We start from the raw sequence: 25,933 nt of genomic DNA, 5'->3' as shown, positions 1-25,933 counted from the left end.
CAACCCCATGATGTAATGTTGAGGGGGAGGGGCCAGCAGCGTAAGTAAGGAAAGCCACACCGCCAGAGCATCCTCAGGATGTGGTACAGGCTGCATGTATGGAGTGTCCAACGGCAGCGCTGCAGCAGTTACACTGGCCGCAGTTTGCCATTCCAGGCACCCTGCTAGCCAGATGCAGGGATCGTGGGGCTCTGCTCTCTGTACTGCGGCACAGTTTGCACACCCCTACATGCATGGTTAAAACAATCTGGAATTATGGGTTTATCATGTACAGTACCTGGTACAATTTTTAAACCCCTTGTATCCAGGTCATGTCAAACAATGTTTAGAAAAAAATTATTACTGGAGGTATTAAAGTTATACTATGCAAATGACCAGCATACTATGCACAACCAGAGTACACTATTGTACAACACAGCTCATGTCCTAAAAAGGATTACACCAGTCTGTGACTTGATTAAATTGTCCTTTATGCTCAACAATTATACATACATTTGTTCCACTAAAAATAATTATAAAAATGCCCCCCTCCTTAGAATTTTTTGGTTGCAAGTTCGCCTTAGATCACTTGGTGAACTATCTTCCTCTTACTGATGTGTTGGCGCCATTTGGATTATTACCGGAGGATCAGAGTTGTAAAAAATGATTATTGATAATCAGTGCCCCACAAAGCAATTTTGCAAGCTTGGATAAATGATAAACCTTCTACATTACAGTTGTTTCAAGAGAAAACTTTTCCATGTGTTTAATATGGTTTGGATAGAAACCACTATGGAAAAGGAGAGCCATGTATCCAAATTTTTTGAGACCTGGGAGAGCTATATCTCAACGTTGCCGGTTGATTTTCAAAAACATATCCAAACGTCACTTAAAAATACTCAATGGTATAGCCTAAGGGTATTATCTAATGATTCTCCGATTATTTTGGATTCTTAAAGGAATCTGGGCTTTATTCAGAGGCGGCCGTACGGTCTACGACCGCACGGCCGCCTCAATGTTTGTCCAGTGCGCATGCGCACGAGGGAGCTGGCTCCTTCGTGCGCATGTGTGAGACCTGCTACGACCGACAGCGCCGGTCGTAGCGGGTCTCTTTCCAAAGGGGACGAGCAGTCAATCAACACCTGTTTGGAAGGCGGGCCGGGGGGGTGGCAGCCCAAACAGAGGCGTTCCCATGGGAACGCCTGCCGTTTGGGGGAGGCCCCACTGACATCACTAGTGATGTCAGTGGAGAGCTTCCGACTCTGACAGAGCCAGAAGCTCTCCGGGGCTTACGACAAGTGAGACCCTACCCTAGGGTCTCGTCGTAAGCCCCGACCATCACCCTAGCGGTCATTAGAGCTGTGGGTGTACTGTAAACCCACAGCCTAACGACCGAAACAGAGGCGGCCGGTCAGGATGCAAGCGGCCGCCCAGTTTCTAAGCGACCGCTTGCATCCTCCGACCGCCTCTGAATGAGGGCCTCTATCCCCTTCCCATGGGAACCTTACCGGGGTTATCATTTTTGTATTGTATGATTATTTAATCTGTGATATTTTGTAAGCTTCTATTTGAATATGTATTACTATTGTGATATGCTATGCATTTTCATTGAGAATTTTATTTTGTTACATAATGTAACTGACATTAAAGCTTAATAAAACACTCCCCAATATCCTCATTCTTCACAGTAATGTTTGGGGAAAATAAAACCTTCCTTTCATCTTCTCCCACTGCAATTCAAAAGGAAAATTTAATTTTGTAATCAAACAATGATCTTCTATTTGTAATGCAAGGGATTTAAAATAATTTAAAAAAATTACACACTAGGCAGTACACAAAACACAACCACCCAGTAAAAATGTAGGTTTCAAATCAGACAGACTTTAATTCTATTTGTATGTATTGTTTTATTTTTTTATTCAGTTATTCACTGTATTGATTTTTTTTATATGTTTGTTTATGTACCAAACTCCGTTCTATGCAATATATGATTTCTTTTTGTGTAACACAAAATATTTTTGGATATTGTATTGTCTATGGCAGCGGTTCCCAAACTTTTTTGCTTCACGACGACCTAAAGTATCAATATTGTTTTCACGGCACCCCTAAGTCAAAAGTTTGCTATTCAGAAATTCAGAAATAATTTAGTAAAGTAGTAAAGTTAAGTGAATTGTGCTTACCTGTCATCCTTAGGTTCAGTTATGTGGTGGAAGACAGGTTTACATTTTTTTTGTCCACATATTTACATTACATTAACCATAAATAATTTGATTTGGTGCTGGACAACCAACCTGAGGCACCCCTGCAAGTGGCCTGAGGCACCCCAGGGTGCCACATCGCACAATTTGGAAACCACTGGTCTATGGGTTTTTTTTTTATATGTTAATGTTGATAAATCAATAAAATATTACTCAAAAAAAAAATAAAAAAATCAGGAAGGATATGGCTTTATACAAAAAAAAGAAAAAAAGCTGAAGAGTGCATAGAGTAGGGGGAATTCCTTTGGTCTCGCTCCAAAGAAGTTTTTTAGATGACTGTACTAAGAAAATCAGGGTAACGTAGATCCTTTAGTTTATCCAATCTTTGTAATCTCTGGAAAGAAATTCAACTGTTGTGTACACACTTCTTCCCAGTGGCGTAACCAGTAAGGGTGCAGGGAGAGCAACCTATGTAAATCACACCTACACTGGTCAGCAGTCCACTCAGCAGCTCAATCCAAACACATACAAATGAGGGAGGGGCTGACTTTCAGTAGGCGGTCTTACCAACTGGCCGCTTCTTACAGGAGCTCCCATTTTACAGACTGAAATGCTGGGCTGCTGGGACTTGCAGCCACCACACCAACTAGGCCAACCGGGTGAGACCCCAGAGCACGCCAGGAGCTGTCATTGGTATACTTGGGGTCCAGCGCACTGCCATATCCAAGCTTCGTGGACACAAGACGCTGACCGTGACCATCATCTTGCTGCGGATTCTTGTTTGAAAGGAGGCCTGCTTTAGGGTCTGTGTTAACAGGCTGCTGCCAACTCTGCTGGAGGTTCTCAGGGGAGCACTATCCATACACTCCGTTATGTCCCCAGTTGCACTGGGGTTGCTGCTTGAAGACTGTTAGCCCAGCTGAACAACTCCTAGAGGAAAGTACCTTATTGGGGGCACTGGCTGGAAAGACATTCTTTTATTTTACCAGATTTAACTTGATTTAGCTCTCAGTCAGTAACCATGAGATTTCTGTAATCATTTTTCCATATTGGCAGGAAATAAAAGACTCCATCACTCCTGCTATGTCACAGCTCACACACCATTCCAGTCATTTTGATGATGCGGAGCAACATATCTCTTCTGTGGAAGAGGAACTTGCGGAAACCCAGGCCTTGGTTCGTACTCATGAATCCATACCATATAGTATTGTCTATGCAAGATAAGATGGAAGATTTGGAGAATGGAACCCGGAGAAACAATATTTCGCATCATTGGCCTACTTGAATATGTGAAGCAGAAAGAGATTTGAAACAATTTGTTTCCTACACTGTCCCCCTCAGAACTTGGTTGCCCATTATCCATGATGCTGCTGGTGGTGTAAGCTGGTCCAATGGGTGGGGCCAGATTGCCAAAATGACCAACGTAGACCACGTCCTGTTACTAAGCATATCCTTAACTATGCGTACAATGTGCATCTATAAGAGGATTATCGATAGACTCTAGGGCAACACTACAACAGTGCTAAGCTTCTCCTTTTCCAAGACTTTTCTAAGAAAGTCGCCATAACAAGAAGACAGTTTTCTTCTGTTTGCAGGCGTCATGCACGATGGCAAACCTGGTTTCTTTGACTCCCTCTCCTCCGCAAAGGATTTCCTGGACGCTCTTCCTCCCGCCTCATCATCGGCACAAGCAGCAGTGGATTAGGCAGATATTTACAGTTACTGGACTTTAGTCCTTTTTCTTACTGTTCTATTACTATAAGATGTTTTGTCTATCCCACTTAATGTTTTCTTTCAGCTGTAGTTTTGAGCCGTTATGTGGACCCCACCACAACCATTCACAGATTTCCTGTTTCCCCTTTCCCACCGGTTTACTTGTTCACTTTGGGGCCTACGTGGCTGCACATAAGGAATAAGGATTCATAAAATAATTAAATTAGGAAAAATTTCCATTACTATTTTTTTCTTGCTATTGAATATTTTAACAATCTTGTTTATCATGTTTTTTTGGTGTAATGCTCAAAATGTTAATGTCTTGCTCCCACCGTACGCTTGGACGGATGGGTGCAAACTCTGGTCTCCAGTTATTCCTACAGGTCTGGAACAGACAAGCATAGGTTAACTTAGGTGATACTATACAGTCCGCTCAACGTCTCAAGTGGACAATAAAATTTGTTGAAGGCCTTAACACACCTGTAAAGAGGAAAAGGTTGTTCCAACTGAAACGACTGAGGCTCGATGTAGTGGCTCTTCAGGAATCTTACTGGCATAAGGGCGAACCTTAACATATTAGGGATACTTGGGTAGATGGTTATAGGACAGCTGATTTATACTGCTAAGCAATGGGGAGTTATTATTCTCTTTGGTAAATACATAAACTACTGTTTTAGATAGTCTTGCAGATCCAATGTTCATTACATTAGAATTAGAGGTTGAAAAGTAAACGTTGGCTACTTTGTATTCTCCCACCAGTCCTAATAAATGTTTTGTTTATAGACATGTAGGTCTGTTTTCAGGACTGGGCAGAGGGGTAGATGCTCCTTGGTGGGGATTTCAACACCGCCTTGTCACTGGCTCTGGGCCGAGAGGTAGGTGGCGGGGCAGTGCAACATCTGGTTTGTCTTTGCTGCAGTGTACCTTTCAATTGCTAGACCACTGGAGGTACCCAAGAGCTTACTTTCTATTCTCACCCTCACCATACGTCCACATGGACTGATGTCCACCTTGCTCCACAGAGTTGTGAACTCTGGCTTAGATACAATAGCTTTGTCCGATCATGCACCTACTTGGCTTAGCTTATCTCTCTCTCTCTACCCCAAATCCTTTAATTTGCGAATCCCAGCCATTCTTTATCAGACGATTTTAGACTGTCTCGCCAATTTTCTGATTATGTTGATAATATTAAACTTATTCTGGGCTTATTCCAAGTCGGTCCTTCAGGGCCACATTATTTCTTATCATATAAAAAAACAAATTATTCTGCCCCAATGAACTGTTACAGACGTTCCTAGCCTCACACTCATGTTGCCTTGGCTCACTCATCTGTTTACTATGGATTGGGAGGACATGTCCATGGATAAAGAGTGCAGAGCAGACAAGTTATTCTCTGTTTGGCTTCCATATGTTAGGTCCCTTTTTGCTCAAACAAAAACCACAACTGGAACATCTGTGCAGTTGACTTCTTGGTATATACTGTTCATCTTGTCCACTGTCTCTCCCCGATTTTGATGTAATCTGTAACCCTAATCCTTGGGTTTACCTCCCCATTTATCTGTATCCTCTTCTTCATTACGAAGATTATTAGTTTATTTGATTAGCCAGATAGTTGTTCTTCAAACCCGAATGTTTATCTCATATAACCATTTCTTAGGTATTACTAGTTTATTTTCTTTTAGTTTATTTAATTTTGGTGCCATGTTCCATTTGTCACGATGGGATTGATCTTTATTGTGTTCTACTAAGCGGTACACCAATAATGTCTATTATCAGTTTTGATTACTTCTTTTATTTCTTTTTACACTACTGTTATCTTGGAATCTTTAATTAAACTGTTTTCGTTTTTTGTTTTACATGGGGGGGTGCAGTGTTCTCCCCAGGCTGTTTTTGGCAGGTGCACCACCCGGCAAGAAACAGCCTACCACCCGGCACTTTGGAAGCCTCCAAGATGGGACAGTATCTGGGAGCTGTATAAAAAGGGACCAGATCCTACAGACTTTGCAGCTTTTTCATAATCAGACGACTGGGCCTCTAATAAGAATAGGAGAATTAATATATAAAATGTTATTTCAAATCATTATAAGGTCAATTTTGAAAACATTTTATTATTGTGAAGGCCCCATCCGGCTACTTCTTGATGCCACCCGGCTGGAAACATTTTCTGGGGAGAACACTGGGGGTGCACACTACAGGACATACAGATAAGCGGAGAGGAAAAGCACAGTTTATTTTTTCATTAGCCAGCTAATTGTTCTTCGAGTCGGAATGATTGGTTTTCTTGTATAACCATTCCTCAGGTTTTTCTAGTTTACTTTCTTTTGGTTTATTTTAGTTTAGTTTCTTTTGAGGTCATGTTCCATCTGTCAAGATGTGTTTGATCTTTATTGTGTTCTAATCATGCAGTACACCAATAATGTCTATTATCAGTTTTGTTTACTTGTTTTATTTTCTTTGTGACTATAGTATTTGCACTACTGCTATCTTGGAATCTTTCAATAAACTGTTTTTAAAAATGGGCGGTGAACACTACAATACATACATATAAGGGGAGGGGAAAGGTACAGTACAGAACAAACAGATGGTGGTGCCTAACCCTGACCAACCCTTTCCCCTAGTCCTAACCCTCCATGGGGGGGGCGCCTAAACCTAACCCCCCTGCGGCTAACGCTAACCCTGTCCCCGCTTACCGTCGTTTGGGAAGCCGTCTGTCGTGATTCAGTCGTCGGGCTAAAGATAGGCGTCGTTATGTAGACGCCTATCTTTAGTACTAAGTCGGGATTTCAATGTCGGGATTCCGTCAAGACGCTTCCGGTGCGTCGGTATTCTAACTACATCCCATAGCAGGAGCTCAATGATAGATACGATTTTTTTTTTCAAATAAAAGCATTTTTTCCAAAAGTAAAACTATTATTTTCTAGGTGTTAAAAAGTTGTATAATTTAATTTTTTCTAATTTTGTCTTGTAATGGCCCGTTCACACGGGTCGATCAGACAACGATCAGATATCGTTATCTGATCGACCAGCATTTGCTGGATGATCGTTATCAAACATCCAGCATCCCCCAAATGACTTAACAATCCTGCGATCAATGATCGCGGGTTGCTATATAGCACGCATTGACCATCGTTTGGCTGTTGAAAGGGGTTATATTCCAGTCGATATAAATGACCGAACGATAAACAATATCACTACCGTTTATATCGACCAGAATATCTGACCGTGTGTACGCACCATCAATCTGCTGCTAGAAACCCAAGTCCAGGCTTCTATTGGAGTGTGCACTTGTAACCCTGCCAATCAGAATTGCAGGGGCCCAAGAATCGCTTCACTGCCTCACTGAACTTTTGTTGGTGAAATTAGGAGCTGCAATAAGTGGCAAAAGAAAATCTTTACCATCGTCACATTCTCATAAATATACCTTAAAAGGTCCTCAAAGTCTATAGGTAGATGTTCGCTGACTATTATAAAAAGCTATGACTCTGTAAAAAAAAAATATATATAATACTTCATATTATGTTTTTTGCTCTTTAATTGCTCTTGCATTTTCCTCTGATTATAGGCCTGATTCAGAGCCGCTCGTAAGCGGCCGCTTGTTCGCTCCGAGCGATGTTTGCCCAACTGCGCATGCGTACGGATCGTTATACGCATGCACGAACCAGTCAGTGCGGTCAAAATTCATGTGCTCGCAAAATAGCGAATGCCTGAAAATTTGAGTGACAGAAAGAGGCGTATGTGGGTGGTAACAGGGGACGGTGCTTGAAAACGGGGAGTGGAGATCCGAACGCAGGCGTGCTTAAAGGTCAAAACGGGCGTTTTATGGGTGTGCATAATTAAAACAGCAGCGTCATTGACCACGTCACTGGGTTATTTTATAGCCAGAACTGCTCGCAAGATTGTGGTAGCAAATACCAACCCCAAGAATAACGAGCAGTTCATACGCTGGTCGATGTACTCGATTAATCTAATAAATAGCAGACATGACGTAGGATGCGAGCGGCCAGGGGGCGTAGTTTTACAAAAAACGACCGCAAGTTTTGTTCGCTCGTTCAGACCTAGATGCGTGAACAGACCGCAAAGAGCGAACAGTTCATTTGAATAGCCACCCCTATTTTCTGGACGAGCGAGCACTAATTGCGTCCGGCTCTGAATCAGGCCCTATATACTGTACAGATTCTGGGTTCCTTTCACTTGTGCATTTTCGTATGTCATATGACTCTTGTGCAGCTCTACATAAACCATAATAGAGAGAGAAAGGCGGTAACAAAAATTAAACATTTTTTTATTGACTTTTGTGACATTATGTGGTCAATCCAATTTGCCGCAAATCCATTGTGATTGCTAAACAGTGCGGCAGTAGCCGCGTTTTACAGCAGCCTTATGGGGCTCTACATCTTGCATGAGGTCTACAGTCTTCACTTGCAGCCAACTACTTAATGCAGTGGGTTCCCAAACTGTGTGCCGTGGCACCCCGGGGTGCCTCAGGGCACTTGCAGGGGTGCCTTGGGTTGGTGGTCCGGGATGCAATCGGGAAACCGGCTGACGTGATCCCGACAGCCGGTTTCCCGACTGCTTTATCCTGGCGTGGGCTAAATGACAGGCATCTATATCTAGACACCTGTCATTTTCCTGACTACGGGAGACAGGCGCCCGGCATCCCGATCTAAGGGATGCCGGGCGCCGCGAGCGGACAGCCGCGGGAGGGGGGGGGAGCTTTAGGTTTAGCGCACCCGGGGGGGAATTAGGGTTAGGGACCCCCCGGGGGACTTAGGTTTAGGCAGCGGGGAAGGAGGGGATTAGGGTTAGGCACTGGGGGGAGGTTAGGGTTATGCACCCCTAAGGAGGGTTAGGGGGGTTAGGTTAGTTATTACTTACCTGACGACGATCGGGATTTCCAGCAATGACGGGCTGCCGCTGCCGGGATCTGTTCATCTGTCGGGCTGCCGCTGCCGGGAATCGAACCGGCCGGCGATATTTCATACCGATTCCGGTGGTCCAGTACCAAGTAAAATACATGACATAGAAGCACAATTTACTTCATTCAATTTTTTTCTGAATTTTGGTTCAGGAGTGTAGTAGAAAAAATTCTGATACTCTAGGGTGCCGTGAGTCAATTAAGTTTGGGAATCACCGATAATGCTTTGTCGTCATATTTGTTTTAGATTGTAACGCTTGTTTACAATACCTGCTGATGTTATTACAGTCTTTCATTGACTGAATGTATTACTGAGAGTAATGTGCGGTACTTTTGAAGGTTACAGGGCTGCCATATGCAGCTCCCAAAAATCAGGTCACCTATCACTGGCATAGTTTAAACCATAGCAATCAGATATTTACTTTTATTTTCAACGCTGGACTAGAAAAGAACAGCTATAAATGCCATTCAGTAGATGGTACCAGAAGCCAGTGTGTACATTGTGTTTCAACATAGAGTAAAGCAACTGAATTTTACAAAAGAGGGAAGTCGTTTCCAAACGATAAGATTTCATCAGAGATAAACGTCAGCCATTTGACAGTATTAATACTTGTGTCAAAACACTTCATGACAAAAATACCCCATCGCACTAGGTTAAACATTAACTTCTCACTCAAAGTAAATTATTTATGGTCAGTACTCTGAAAAATATGTAAAGGAGATAAGCAATGCGTTATTAGCGTATGTGTAGAAACACAATAATAATAAAAAAGCAAAACAATTTAGTAAATCTGTGTAATAAGAATCACTATTTTATAGATCATATTTTATTATTCAATATGTTGCTTGGCTACTGACATATGGAATGTTTATTAGTTTCATTTATTTTACAGATTTAAACGCTTTTTATCACTCAACAGTACTGCATATTAAAGTGCAATTTTATATAATTTGCACATACACTAGTGTTTGTAAATTTAACTTTTAAAGGAAATTTTTCAATTTCAATTATTTATGAGGAGCATACTATTTGGACCTACAGTAACAATATGGTGCAAACAAAAAGAACAGGAAAAAAAATGTTGTACACCAAAGGGAATATACAATTTAAAACCAACTTATAGATCCATAGGACTGTAAAAACTATTTCAATTAAGAAACTATTCATCAAAAACTGGACCTTTTAATATTCCTAGATGCAAGTTGTTATAAAACAAAACAAAACAAAACAAAAACACAACAATCATGTTTAAAAGCTAACGTTTTGGAGAAAGGAAGATTTGAGCTCTGACCAGCCAAAAAACCAGGTGAGACAATTACAGCTAACGGCGTGGAAGGTCGGAAGCTAACAGGCGAGTGGTGGGGATTGCATACTTCAAAATTCCCTTTGAGATTCAGTAGTACATCCCAAGGCCAGCAGGTGTGGTGACATTTCTCAAAATTCCTGTTGTACAACGATCAGGCCAAAATAACCAACACACCATATAAGTTTGCACGTGACTGTCACAAGTTCCTTTTTTTTATATCACACAAATGTGATCAAATTATTTAGTTTCAATCCAGGCATGTGGAAAACCTTTATGGAATTTTAGTCTGCTCAGGAGATGAAAACGAAATAGAAGGTACAGTATATTGTATGTCACCTGTACAGACTTGAATTACAGATTTATAAACGTTGTGGGGCAGTATCCTACTTTATCTATTGATTTTATTTTTTGTACAGAACATCCTGCACTGTCATTATAAAAAAAACAATTATACTTAGACATCCTCAGGAGTTCTATACACACGTGAAACACTAGGCAATATAAAATAATAACAAAAGAACCATGATTATTAAGCAAAACAGTGTAAGTAATTACTGTTTTGGTTCCTATTTTAGAGTCACATTGTTTCCAAAATACACAAAGGGCATATTATTGAAATAGACATATCTTCTATGCCGATTTGATTAACGTTTGACAGATATATAAAAGTAACATATACCTTACTTGTCTAAAACATTTAGCTTCCCTTAGATAATCCAGTTACTGTTGGCAATTGGTAACTATTACGGTTTTGTAGACCATTTTCAGCATTATTTTTAGATGGTTTTTTTTTTCCAGGTTATTTGTAGAAAGGAAAGCTCATGAGGGAGTAAGCTTTGGGTGAGGGCCAATTCCTGTACTTTTGATTAACTCTAGGATCCACAGAAACTAAACAAACACCAATTAGGACAAAGGAGTTACATTTCTACAGTCAAACACAAAACATATCTAGATGAATAATATTATCCAAGGGTGCCTAACACATTAAAAGTGCAGTCAACACATCTTGATACTGTATATAAAAAGGCTGTGTAAAGCTAGGACAGGAAAACTTGTCACCATGTAATGCACTGCAGGAGGCACAAAGCAGGATCAACTCACAAGTTTGATACAGAGGTGACAGCTGTGACTGGAGTGGATATTTCTGCAATCATTTGTTAAAAAGAGTGGCATCTACTTTAGGATAGCTATATATAAAATCATTATAGAGTTTGTCCTTTAGTACAGGGGTGGGGAACCTTTTTTTACAGTGAGCCATTTTGATATATATATTATTCATGAGCCAGGTGCAGGCCACACCCCCTCAGTGTGACATCACACGGGAGCGGGGCCACAATCGCCGGTGATTACAGCAATGCCCGGAGTATCCCAAAGATGTTTCGGGGAGCTTTAAGGGTAGCGGTGTGACCGTCTGAAGCGTCCTAAGGATGCTCCAGGAGGCACTGCTGCATAGATTCTGGCTGCCTGGAGCCATTCTAGGCACCCTGCTATCCAGATGAGGCTAGCAGAAAAAAGCTCAGCGGGCCAGACCAAATGATTCCGGGGGCCTTATATGGCCCCCGAGCCTGAGGTTCCCCATCCCTGATTTAGTACATCATGGAGTACTTGCATGTGCAGTGTTTTTCTCTATATGAGCAATTTTTGTTAAATGCCTGTGTGAGCCCCCATGTAAAAGCATAAATTCCCTACCTCTATGATGTGATTAACACTAATAAATTTAGCTCCCAGTTACTGCAGCCCAGAATCCTTCTTTTCTCTTGGTAGAAAGAGATGCTCCATATTTGATATTCAACTGACAGTTGCACTATTCCCGGGATAGATATAGTCGCAATCCCGGTGGTCGGGATGCCGGTGGTCAGAATACAGGGGCCAGAATCCCGGCTCCAAAATCCCGTCCGCTGACATCCTGACGGTAAGTATTAGGGGTTTGGCACTAGGGGGAGGTTTCGGGTTAGGCTGCTGCATGGGAGGGATAGGGATAGGGTTAGGCTGTGGGAAAGGTGGGTTAGGGGAAGGGTTAGGATACTTACCTAACCCTGTCGGGATCCTGCTGTTGGTATTCTGATTGCCGGTATCCCGTACCCAAGCCTCCCGGGACGTTAGTCACCATCTGCAGTGGGAATGTGCCATCCCACACTCATGAATTCAAATATTAGGGTGGAGAGTGTCCTCACAGCAAAAACTTGGAAATTGAGATCTAAACGTCTTTCGTTTTTTAAACAAAAACACACTGTTTACTTCTTACAATTACCTAAAGTAAATAGTTTAGGATTTTGCTGGAAATTATCAAGTAATATTACGCAGTACCTGTTTTATTTAATGTTACTAAACAATATTTATACTTTATAATAATTCTCCTACTGTGACGTTTACAATTGGTCTTGCTAAATTGTCAGTAAAAGAAGGCCGCTCTCCAGCCATTAGAAACACTTTCATTATTTCGGATGAGCATTTCATCCTAATCACTAAAAATCCCCATTGTTCACTCTACACATTTCCCCTCCTCATAAATTAGTGAAGGGAGTGGCAATTGCTTATGCTGTAACAGAGATTTGTATAAAAGCAGTGATACCTGTGGCAATAGGAATTTGAAATGATGGAGACAGGGGAAGTAGGCAGACTCGTTGCACACATGTCCAGAATACCCAGTGTAAAAGGTTGGGAGGTATAGCTTAAAAGCTAGTTGAACTGTGAAACAAACAATGTCATCGCCTCTCTATGGGGACAATTTAATTCAGTGGAAGTTTGGGAGCATGAGTTTCACACTTCAATATTGCACACATCGCAAATCCTATCCATGAAGTGCGCTCCTGCACCCCCCTCACAGGTCAATTGTAAATGGCTATTCCCGGGGATTGAGGCAATATCACGTGTTAATTCTACAAAGTGCTACCAGGGAGAAGTGGATGAAAAAGTGAAGAAATCACCCAGAACCCCCTAAAAAGCGCCAAACAGTGTTAGTGGCCTTAAGCAAAGTATTGTATGTTCTCAAAAGGTGTCAAATGGTTGCTTTTACATTTTTTAAGTAAAGGTGGCTCGAAAATAGTAGACAGCAAGGGGTATATTTACTAAAGTGAGAGTTTTTAGAAGTGGAGATGTTGCCCATAGCAACCAGATTCTATCTATTATCTTCTAGAAGGTGCTAATTGTTATGTAGAAACCTATTGGTTGCTATGGGCAACATCTTCACTTCTAAAAACCCTCACTTTAGATACCCCCAAGTGTTTTCAGCAAATTAAAGTCTGTACAGTATTTTGGGGTACAGAAAAATTTATTTAACAGGTTTTTGTAAGATTGCAAAATGCTGTGGAACTGGTCTGGGAGTTTGGAATTGAATTGCAAGATTTCACCCTCGAAAACACTTTGCCGATCTAAATTCCCGACACGTCTCGCTGAATTAAATCACCCCTTTTATGGCAATTCAAATGGTACCGCAGGGGTGTCGTTCCTGGGTTAAGTGTCTTGAGCTATTCAACTGACTGCATCACACCCGGTACTTAACCCGGGAGGTGCACCTTTCCACGACTAATGCCCAGGTCTTAGTCAAGGTAAGCTGCATCTTCCAGGTTATGTGTCGGGCACAATGCAGTGGTGCAGTTACAGCACTCGGTAAGCCCACAACTTACCATGAGGCACGAGTTAATACAGATTTCTGCCCTCAGGAGTGTATGGAGTCATTAAGGGCTAGTTATGGGCTTAGCGTGGGATTAACTGAATAGCTCCGGGCACTTAACTCAGAAGCTACTTCCCCGCAGTACTAAATGAATCGCCCTTTATTTCTATTAGACTTGACAGAAGTCATTCTATAGTCTGGTTTATCAATATGATAAAACTAAGTAACACACACAGAAGCAAAGTATTAAAAAGAATTAGAGTCTAGCTGGAAATGTGCCCACAGATTAGTCTCTTTTTGTCAAGTATGGACTGGTCCTAATACTGTATATTGGTCTAGGTCAGGGGTGGCCAAATCGTTGATCGCGATCGACCAGTCGACCGCGGACAGGAGATCGGTCGATCGTGGTGAACGTCCGGGAGCAGCCAGCAGCAGCCAATGAGTGTCAGGCAGATTCTTATTGGCTGCTGCACCCAGGGCCAGCGCATTGTGCTTAGCTGGCGTCGGGCTGGAGAGGGCAGAGGGTCATGACGTCTCTCCCATAGTGCTGACCGGGAGGAGCAGTAAGACGGCAGCGGGAGTAGGAGAGGGGGTTCAGGAAAGTATAGTGTTGTTTGTCTTATGTGTAAGGGGCACTGTATAAGGGATGCTACTTGGGGCACTGTAAAAGGGGCACTACTACTAGGGACATTGCATAAGGGGAACTACTACTGGAGGCATTGAATAAGGGGCACTTCTGTGGGCATTGGGCCTGATTCAGAGCCGTTCGCTATTTGCGGTCGTTCGTTCAAAAACAAGGGGTGGCTATTCAAATGATCTGTTCGCAAATTGCAGTCTGTTCACACCTCTAAGTCTGAACGAGCGAGCAAAACATACGCTCGTTTATTTGATAAAAACGCCCCCTGGCCGCTCGCACCATACGTCATGTCCGCTATTTATTAGATTAATCGAGTACATCGTACAGCGTATGAACTGCTCGCTATTCTTGTGGTTGGTTTTTTCAACCGCTATTTTGCGAGCAGTTCTGAGTTAAAAAAAAACAAGTGACGTGGTCAATGACGCTGCTGTATTAATTATGCACTCCCTTAAAACGCCCGTTTTGACCTTTAAGCACGCCTGCGTTCGAATTCCACTGCCCCGTTTTCAAGCAACTTCCCCTGTTACCACCCACATACGCCTCATTCTGTCACTCAAAATAGCAGGCACTCGCTATATAGCGTACAAACGATTTTCGGCCGCACTGACTGGTTCGCGCATGCGTACTAAAAACCGTACGCATGCGCAGATGTGCGAACATCGCTCGGAACGAGCGTACTGCCGCTAGCGAGCGGCTCTGAATGAGGGCCACTGTGTATAAGGGGCACTACTGTGTCGTCTCTTGCTGTGAGGTTACGCCCCCTTTTTGCATGCCATGCCCCCTTTTTCAGGTTCGGCAGATCACGAAAGGTTTTTAGCTTTAAAAGTAGATCAGAGTCAAAAAGTCTGGCCATTCCTGGTCTAGGTGATCTACTTGGTATGATAATATCCATCACTACCCACCATAGCTAGCTCCAAGCACTGTGATAACACCAGTCAGCTGTATTATCAATTGACTCTCCGTACTGTAAATTGGTCCATAGAGTAGGCTTTGCTGTGGAATCATGCCCACATAAGCTGACAGTAGCCTGGGCCACTTATTTATGTTGGTAAGCGTGCATCATGTTTGAGATTGCAGTGTGTCTGTGGGGTGAGCTGGAGGAAAAGGTATTTTAAAAACTGGACGTGTTAAAAGGTTTCAATCCTTGAACATGTATTTGTAAACATTTGGAGTTTAGGCGAAATAGCGGAGTAATGCATGTTTAAAGTCTCATTTTGCATGTGTACTACTACAGTGTGCCACACAGGCAATTATTGCCGCCTATGCCCCAAACCTACAAATAACAAAATTAAATATATATATATATATATATATATATATATATAATATATAGTCCACAGATGGCCTCCGGTACTCCAGTGCTCTTACTTATATAATTGCTCCGATGCCTTCCCTGTGGGTCACAAAACCCCCACAACACAAACAAAGGCAGCTGGGTCCGATGCCCCTTAAAAAGTGGGAGGCACATATAGAAACAGTTGTAATTCCTACACCGTTCATCTGATTTGGATGTAATTACCCTCAAATTAAATCTGAAAGTCTGCAGTTAAATCACATCTTGTTTGCTTCATTTCAAAGCCATTGTGGTGGTGAATAGAGGCCCAAATATGAAAATTCTGTCAATGTCCCAATATTTATGCACCTGACTGTATACTGTATATGTGTGTGTGTGTAAATATATATATATATATGTGTGTATATATATATATATATATATATATATATATATATAGATAGATATACACACATATGTATGTATATATATATATATATATATAGTTATATACTGTGTGTGTGTGTGTGTGTATGTATATGTATGTGCGTGTATATATATATATATATATATATATATATATAATATATATACACACATACACACACACACACACACACACATTTCATAGGCAGCAGAAGTCCAAATATTTATGCACCTGACTGTATTACACTCCATAAACCATGTCTACATACAACACTACAGCCTGGTCTACAGCTAAGTGCAAGGATGTACAGCTTTCTTGTGAAGAGAGGGGTCTAAATACTTCAGTTTTCATGGCTCTATTTTGAGTTACACACATCTTCAGAGCAGAGATGCATCTATTAACATCTCCGAAGCTAGCACCCAGTTTATGTACGTACATCATTTATGTCTAGTAGCTAATGTATCCATGTAACTAATATGAAAACATCTCTCAATGGGGATGGGGGTGTTGAACTTGCAGCTGCACACCATTGTGGTCCATATCTCCAAGAGCAGAGAACCAAAAGTGCAAAATACGTGCTATTGTAACTACGGATGCAAGTTGTTCACATGCACAATGCATTACCTGTTCACCAGGACTCATATTTATGTCATGCAGATGCAATTGTGTGCCACTTTACATCAGTCTCTAAATCCACATATGCCCTAAGATGTCTATGTACTAAGCCATGGAGAGGGATAAAGTGGACGAAGATAAAGTAACAAACAATCAGCTCCTAACTGTCACTTTACAGGCTGTGTTTGAAAAATGACAGTTAGGAGCTGGGTGGTTGGCACTTTATCTCCAGTCACTTTAACTTTCTCCAAGGCTTAGTACTTAGGGGTAGATGTATGAAGCAGTGAAAAAAGAGTGGAGAAGCGTGCCAGTGGAGAAGTTACCCATGGCAACCAATCATCTTTGAGGTTGCATTTATCAAGTACATTCTACAAAATGATAGGTAGAAACTGATTGGTTGCCATGTGTAACTTCTCCACTCTTTTCACTGCTTCATACATCTACCCCTTAGACCCCTAAATCCTAAAGGCAATGGTATGTATCAGATTCTTGATACTACTGCATCCGCCATTTAGCCCACATATTGCAGTGCCTGTGTGATGAGCGGAGTCTCAATGCTTGGGACCTAGAGCCTGCTCTCAGCTATCTAATCAAATACCTCAGAGTATTTTTCATGACAGGGCCTGCATTATGACATACGAAATATGGGCCCCAACTCTTTATAGAATTTTATTTATTTTTTTTCCTCTTCACCTCTAGACCGGGTAAAGTGGTTCATATCTATACACAAAGAGATCAATCTTGAGGGTTTACAGATAAGGAAGTGCAGGTGAAACCTACTGCTGAAGTATGTTTCTGTTTCCTGTTTGAACTGTGGCATTCGCCTCTCCTTCTCCCTCCTCAGCTCTCTCAGGACATGCTGCGAGCCTGTGTCTGTAAGCTAGATTTGTTTTCTTACCAGGGAGATTTTGAAAAGGAAATAATGATTTGTAATAGTAGAGCTAAGAAAAATGATGCATGCTTAAAAGGAACATAACTTATTACAGTGGAAAAAAAAGGGCTATGTGGGATTGCTGCTTTAACTTCTAAATCTATACAGCAAGATCAAACCTTGCACTGCACATCACCCTTTCCGGAAACTGTCAAGGCTTGCACTGCCCATATTCTAAAGCCCTTTATCACCAATTATGCTACTTCACACCTTTCTGTATCTACCTTTCTGAAACATCCCTCGAACCCCCAAGTTGTCGGCTCGTCGGCACTTTTGCAAATAGCAAATTTGTTGTGGGTCCATCATGTGTAACATTGTGACAGGTTCCGCTGTTGCTAGAATTACATATAGTATAACCTGGTTTATGCATAAACAAAGGTGTGATGACTGACTTTCTTTTAGTGTACCAGGCACACGTCTGAAGTCAAACATTTTTAAGCTGCAAACAGATTAGCAACCGTGTAACATGACCCCTAAAGTTAGCCCCAATAATTCTGACTTATACAAGTGGAACATTGTAACACTAGATACTGCACAAAACAGCAAGAACAGCAGAAACCCTATATTTAGAAAGTGAGACGAGAAGAAAAGTTGTTTCCATCATATTTTTTTTTTTTTTTTAAAACATATAAAGTCAAATCATATTTTTGGATACGGTCTGCATAGATATTAAAATAAAGTATGTCTTAAGTTTTTCCTGTTAGAAAGAACCTTCCTATACTACTTAGCCTTCATATAAAATGTATTTGGTTGTATTGATTAAACTCAATGCTTTTCTCACTTAGAAAAGTTGAAAATAATATTCTGCCGCAAAGTGTAGCCTAAATCAGAGGTTCCCAAACGTGGTCCTCAAGGCACCCCAACAGTTCAGGTTTTAGAGATATCCATGGTTGAGCACAGGTGGTTAAATCAAACAACAAATTAATTTGACCCCAATATAGTTAAAGTCTTGAAAAAAAATAGATGAGTGTCAGTCATATCAAACAAATAAAATTTGTCTTTTGTTACTTGATCGATGGTTCCTTTTAATATATCTTTTCTTGTGTTCCAATAATGCTGCTCAGCTGTAAATAAATCATGTTTCTTCTTTAACCTTTTTATCCAACCCTCTTTCTTAGGAAGTGTTACTCCCATCATGTAAAAAAACAGAAAGGGGGTACCATAGTGTAAAACTGTTTTTATTTGGACAAGCATATGAGGTAGTAGATAAAAAGTGCATACATACAGTATAGTGCATAAAAAAGTGCATACAAAGGTGGACTCCTACAAGAAGGATTCGAGACAAGATGTCTCACAACAGCGGTGGATATAGGACCTCATTCAGAGTATCTAGCAAGATGCGATCGCTCGCTTGCAAAAAGGGGCCGGGTATGCAAATCAAGCGATCGCTCTTTGCGCTGTAAGGACGCCCTCTATGTCTTAGTGAGCGACGACAGTTAGCGTACGCTGGACTATAAAACCTCCCACCGCAGCACACGTCATCTCTGGGAAGAGTCTGATTAATCGTGAACATCGAGGGCCATCGGAGCTGCTCGCAGCGCTTGGGGATGACCTAACCTACCCCAAGCACTGCGAGCAGTTCAGGATAAAAAACAACCAAGTCACGTGTGCAATGACGCTACTTTGCTAATTATGCACACCCATTAAACGCCGTTCTGATGGTCAGACACACCTGCGTTCGCACATCCACACCCCCTCAGCGCTTGCGACCGGGTCTGAATCATGCCCAGAGCTGGTGAACCTCTGGCTTAAGGCGGGTATCCACTACAAGACCTGAAAACGACTGCACGATTACGACATTGTTATCATTCAGTTGTTTGTCAGTTGTGTGATGAGCCTGCACTGAACGAGCAGTGCAGGGTCATCAATCATCTGGAAACATGCTGAACCTGACGATATCAGGTTGACCAGCATGTTGGAAAGATGATAGATGTCCAAACGACCAGCGGGCACGCGCATTGCTGGTCGTTTTAGACACTTTTGCAAATGATTTGCAAACGATTGAACGATCAAACGATCGTTATCGTTCATAAAAATCGCTAAGTGGATACCCCCCTTTAGATCATCACTTACACAAAGTAGATGGAACCATTTTGTATGCTGACCATGTGAAGCTTATCAATTTGCTAGAAACTATCGGGATCAATAAGATCAGCCCACAAAATGGATGCCTCTAATGTATAGTATGTATGTGATGAATCACACATGGGTCCCAGACAGAGGCCCTCATTCAGAGGCGGTCGCTAGAAGCGTTCGCTCTGTCTGAATGAGGGCGGCCGCTTCTTTTTTTTAGTGCGGCCTCCAGGTCGCTAGCTAAGCTGTGGGTTACCACAGGGTGACCATCTGGGCTTGCGACGAGACCCTAAGGTTGGGTCTTGGCAACCGCAAGCCCCAGGGAGCTTTCTGCTCTGATCGAGCAGGAAACTCCCCACTGACCTCACTGCTGATGTCAGTGTGGCCGTCAACAAAACTGGAAGCGTTCCGTAAGGAACTCCTCCGTTTGTGTAGCCACCGCCCCGCCCACAAAACGGGCCGAGCTGTCGATCAACATCGACAGCCGGCCCTTTTGTAGTGAGCTCCGGAGCAAGAGAGTTTCTCTCTCGCTCCGTGGCTTGCGCACGTGCAGTGCGGCCGCTGTGCGTGCGCAGGACCAAAACATCGACCCGGTTGCGAGCGCTCAGTGCTTGCGAACCGGGTCTGAATGAGGTCCAGAATCTCTACCGTGACCAAATCAGGAATTAGGCCTCTACCTAATATCATCAGGGACCTACAGATGTGCCCAGTTAAATTGTGGCTGATTTCGCCACAAACGTGCGTACGCATCATGCATTGTGAATCCCGGTGACTGCATATGCAATGGCGTGCACTGTGACCATACATTCCTATGAAGGCACGTATCCACTCACGGCCTCTGGTATCTGAGCAGTTTGTTGCATTAGCTGAGTGTGCTTGAAGCACCAGAGCAGAGAGAGACACCCCAGGTAGAAAAGGGTAACTGCGCGGGTTGTTACAGGTGCAGGGTGCTAGAATGAACACTAACCATATTTTAGAAGGCAATTTATAAATGGCCACTAAATATCATCAATGTGCTCTATTCAGCACACCACCATTGCTGGAATCTTGCTGTTAATGCCAGTATTGAAGCCAGAATCAAATTCAAGACAAATATGTGAAAATAGGTCCGATATTTACGATACAAGATACCTCTGGTCATTGGTGGGTTACAAAAATAAAAAATGGAAATAGGATAAAAAGAGTAGTCATCCTACTTAAAATACTGCCTGCATATAGAAGGCTGGTGTATGATGCATAAGAGAAATATGTAGTGTCACAAGTTACGGCCACAATCAGCAGCTTGTATAGACCACATACAGTACCTGGCCTATTCTTTACTAGACATATAGTCAAAGTGGCAAAGCACAATGACATATCCCTGAGGATCATATTACAGCAGATTTATCAATTACAGACTCATCTTTCTATTCCCCTGATGCAAAGAAGTGGGAATTGACAATTAAACATCCAGCATAAAAAACTATTATTTTTTTTGCAGGTAGGCTCAGCAATAACCAGAGTGTTTTATTATTGCTATGTTCGTAACAAGGAACATGAAATTATACAATCACCTGAAATGCTGCAATGTTTTATCTTTTACAGTCTCAGTCCTATCGCATGGAATATAGTACTAAATTTCACAGCCTACCAATACTCTGCTGATTAAGGGCCTGATTCAGAGCCGCTCGTAAGCGGCCGCTCGTTCGCTCCGAGCGATGTTTGCTCAACTGCGCATGCGTACGGATCGTTATACGCATGCGCGAACCAGTCAGTGCGGTCGAAATTCATGTGCTCGCAAAATAGCGAATGCCTGATAATTTGAGTGACAGAATGAGGCGTATGTGGGTAGTAACAGGAGAAGGTGCTTGAAAACGGGGAGTGGAGATCCGAACGCAGGCGTGCTTAAAGGTCAAAACGGGCGTTTTATGGGTGTGCATAATTAAAACAGCAGCGTCATTGACCATGTCACTTGATTATTTTATAGCCAGAACTGCTCGCAAGATTGTGGTAGCAAAAACCAACCACAAGAATAGCGAGCAGTTCATACGCTGGTCGATGTACTCGATTAATCTAATAAATAGCGGACATGACGTAGGATGCGAGCGGCCAGGGGGCGTATTTATCCAAAAAACGACCGCAAGTTTTGTTCGCTCGTTCAGACCTAGAGGCGTGAACAGACCACAAAGAGCGAACGGTTCATTTGAATAGCCACCCCTATTTTCTGGACGAGCGAGCGCTAATTGCGTCCGGCTCTGAATCAGGCCCTAAGTCACCAACGCCTTTTCATCCACAATCTGCCTCACTGATTGCTGCCCATATAACACCCCCTTGACTACTGCCTGGGTGGGGTATCACCAGGATGATCATAAGAACTGCCAGAAATAAATGAACAGAACAGACATGCACACACACAATTATAAAAGACAGATATTTGTGTACACTTAAATTCTGCATTTACATTATAGATACTTCTTGCAATCACACTAACATACACCATTAATATTATATATACACTATAGCCCCTTGGTCATCAGATCCGCTGCTAAAGGCCCAGAAGACAGACAGTAACCGAATGTAATACAGCAGTGTACACTTCATCAGTTTGCAGGCCTTTCAGGCAATGATGTCTGCAGTCAGATACACAAAACACAGGGCAATCAGAAAGGCTCAAGGGCAACAAAGTGTATATGTAGAAGGGCAATATTAAGCCCTATTATTAGTATATACTTTATGTGAGAATGTATAATCCTCCCCCCTCCAGACTGTAGAAGCCTTACCTAGCAGCAGCAGTCTGTGAGTCTGCTTGTACTCCCTTTTCAGCTCCTTTAGTACCCGGTCTATGTTCTTGCTCACTTTTTTGGCCTCCTTCTCAGCCTCCTTCTCCTCCAACCGGAGTTTGTCCCATCCTTTCTGCAGTGCATACTGCTGGTTCATTTGGTGCTGCTGGGGCTGTTGCACTTTGCTGGATTTGTGCTGCTGCTTGCTCTCCCCAGTGCTGCTGCTGCTGCTGCCTCCTCCATTCTGTAGCAATAGCAGCAACCCATCCGGACTATCCCCTCTACCACCGGGCTTACACTGGTCCCCTCGGCGGGGCTGCCCATCCCTGAACTGGGCATGAGGCTGCTGCTGTGCCGTATCCCCTGTAGATGCTCCCGGACGATGTAAATCCCCATGCCGCAGGTCCCCAGCTCGCAGGGGCACTGACAGCTCCGGGGGCTGCTCTGTATCCGAGTTGGTGGCAGCATTAGAGATGGAGCCGCTGGGATCACCGAACAGCCGCGGCCGTAGGCTGTAACACAGCCCCATGGCTCTGGCAACCTACACGTGCTGTACCCCGGCGATCAATAGCAGCAGCAGATCAATAGCCAGATAGCGTTTGACAGCAGCAGATCGGGGGCGACGCAACCCGGATTCCTGATGATATAACAGATGTTATAACGATGTCAGTGTGTGCAGTGATGTGATCAGCAGGATGGAGCTTATCTCTTCATTATCCAGCCGGGAATCCCAGGAGCAGGGTCAGCAGCTGGGATCCGCTCACATTCCCAACGTGCCATTTTGCATTTTCTCCAGTCGGCTGGGGCACACATCCACACACGCAGCAGCAACACCCGCTGCCGGATCACCTGACACTCATACACTGCTGCTCACTCTCTCTCTCCCTACTACAGGACTCAGCAGCAGCAGCAGCATCAAGCCGGTCCACTTTACCGTAAAGACTGCAACGTGCGCATCTAGCCCTGAGCCAGCGTGTGCAAAGCCAGAGCTGGGCGCCGCTCTACCATGGAATAGATCCATGTTCTTTCCATGCTGGCTCCTCTACACATTCTATTATAGAACGTTCGTTTTAGCAACTGTATCAAAACAGCGACAGGCTAATGATGAGTATATACATTCTCTATCATCTATCAGAAAGGTATGTGTGTGTATATATATTTATATATATATATATATATATATATATATATATATATGCTGTATTGTAGGAAATGGAGGTTACTTAAGTTATTATACAGTACAACAAAGAAATAATTTTCATTTGTTTCCTTTCTAGAAGTACTCATACTTTACTCAGTATGTTTTTTATTAGCTCAAGATTTAGAGGTACACTACATGAGCTATATGTATTTCAGTAATATAGGCATAGTGAAAAGCAGGGCCGGCTCCAGGGGTAGCTGCGCCCCGGTGCCACCCGAGTGGACGACGCCCCTGTAGTTGCGTGTGACTGGAAATGGGGCATGGCCTAATTACCATAGGTCACGCCCATAAATTACTTTATTTTGGGGGGTGACCGCATGGCACGCCTTCCATGTGACGTCAGGCTGGGGGGAGCCCAGCACTTCATCACTAGCTGGGCTTCCCCAGTCCTCTCCCGGCACTGGATGGATGCCGTGCGCATGCACGCAGCATCCATTCAGACTGCGGGGCCCTCGGGCGGAGCAACAGGTCAGTGCTGTGCCGCTGAAATCGGGATGTTGGGGAGGGGCAGCACCCTCTATGGGGTGGTACCCCAGTTCGACCGCACTGGTCGAACACCCCAAGAGCTGGCCCCGATGAAAAGCAAAATGAAACAACATGTCAAATAGTGGCCTATTCATCAGAACACTTTCTCTTTGCTTATCGCTTGTACTCCTCTTCTGGAGCATCTCTTGTCACTGACCAACAGAAAGTGTCACATCTACCCTGTTATCTTCGTTCCGATGCTGATATGTCTTGGAGGCATCACTCACTGTGCTTGTCACTCATTGCGTTGTAGTTGTCAGAGAAGAAGCCCAGATGAGAGTTGAGAAAGTGGATTTTGAGTGACATGTTGCATCCAGTGGCACCACTATGGGGGCGCGGACCGCACCAGGTGTCACCCTCGAAGGGAGTAACACCAAAATTCCGTCTCCTCCTCAGTGACAGGAGCCTGGTGCTGTAGTGTGACAGTCTCCTGCAGCACTCTGCTGTCACTGAGGAGAAGCCGGCAATGCGGGCACAGTCTCTGGGGACAGCTCAGAGATGCTGGGCACGCTCCTGGAGTGAGGCTAGCAGGAGCCCCTGCGAGGCCACGCTCCCTTTGTGGTAAGTCAAGCCCCCTTTTCGGGCATGTGCGGGGATTGAAGAGTGCACTAGGTGTCACCAGATCCAGTGACCACTCTGGTTGCATCTAATTGATGATACTTTTCAGAAGCTTATTCACAATCTCAACATAGTTTCCAGCTCTTCTGTTACCCAAGAAGCCATGCACAGCACCTTTACAGGCTTCCCAAGCTGCTTTCTCGTTAACCTGGGGGACTCGGTTGAAGTTTTCATCCTTAAGAAGTTGACAAATTTGTGGACCAACAAAGATTCTTTCCTTAACTTTACCATCACTCAGAAGTGGAAATTTGCCTTTCAGGCACTTGAAAAGCTTCTCCATCTTTGTTCATCACCTTTACAAAGTTCTTCATAAGTCTGAGCGTGATGTGTAAAGGGGCAGAAGAATTTAGCTTTGATTAACCAAAGGACTGTGATGGGCATTTCTCCCATGGCCTACAATAACTATATGGCCTACAATGACTATATGGCCTACAATTACTTAGCATTCATGTATTCAGGTTCAGGTTTTAATTATTGAGATTCCATTCCTGAGTGTCCCTACAATTGAGAGCCCTTTTCTTCTCATCCTCTAAATGTATTCAGGTTGGCCAACCTATATATTCTCTAGATGCCAACATTCCCTAGTATTCCCAATATACCCCTATATAATCATAAATGGGCTGTATTTCAGAACCGTGAGCTAAAAATGTTAAGTGTTAAGATCTTCGCATGCAGAAATCGATTAGAAGTAACTATTTTCATATCGGAAACATTTTCAGTGCTGCAGAACTTCTGACTGCAAAAAGCTCAAGTCAAGTTTTCAAGCCTATTTGGTATGAGAGTTTTTACAAATATACTCAGATGAAAATAAAAAGCTACATCTGAAATGTTCTCAATGTTTTTACCCTGAATTCAGACAAAATGGCTGAATGTTACATGCTAGGACGGTTATGTCCAACCGTACATCAGACCTAAAACATTTTCATGCAACAGAATTACAGCTACGGAAAACAGCTCTTGAATACTTCATGGTGTTTTTTTCCTGCTGGCATGAAAACTGCTACTTGGGAAAAAAATGTAGCGGTGCACCTGGATCTACCTAAAAGCATAAATACTGTAGGTGGGACAAGAAGACATTTGCAGCAAGCAGAAGTTTGCACCCAGCAATAGGAGGAGATGGGAAAAGTGTGTTTTGCAAAGCAATGCAAA

The 25,933-nt window shown here is 43.0% G+C and overlaps 1 protein-coding gene across 1 annotated transcript in view; it reads right to left on the bottom strand.

The window, feature by feature from the left end:
• The window catches only part of GNAL (G protein subunit alpha L), a 321,126-nt gene extending 297,810 nt beyond the window's left edge, over window positions 1-23,316 (bottom strand). Inside the window, exon 1 of the mRNA XM_088469702.1 lies at window positions 22,441-23,316. Within this exon, the coding sequence (XP_088325828.1) occupies window positions 22,441-22,969 (529 nt within the window). The 5' untranslated portion in view covers window positions 22,970-23,316. The remainder of the gene's footprint in view (window positions 1-22,440) is intronic.
• Between the last annotated feature and the right edge of the window lie 2,617 nt (window positions 23,317-25,933).

This window comes from Taudactylus pleione, unplaced genomic scaffold (genome assembly GCF_031769625.1).
Source record: "Taudactylus pleione unplaced genomic scaffold, aTauple2 ptg000093l, whole genome shotgun sequence".
In the NCBI taxonomy this organism is placed as follows: Eukaryota; Metazoa; Chordata; class Amphibia; order Anura; family Myobatrachidae; genus Taudactylus; species Taudactylus pleione.
The sequence above is the reverse complement of the archived record's forward strand: the minus strand, read 5'-3'. Positions and strand labels throughout refer to the sequence as shown.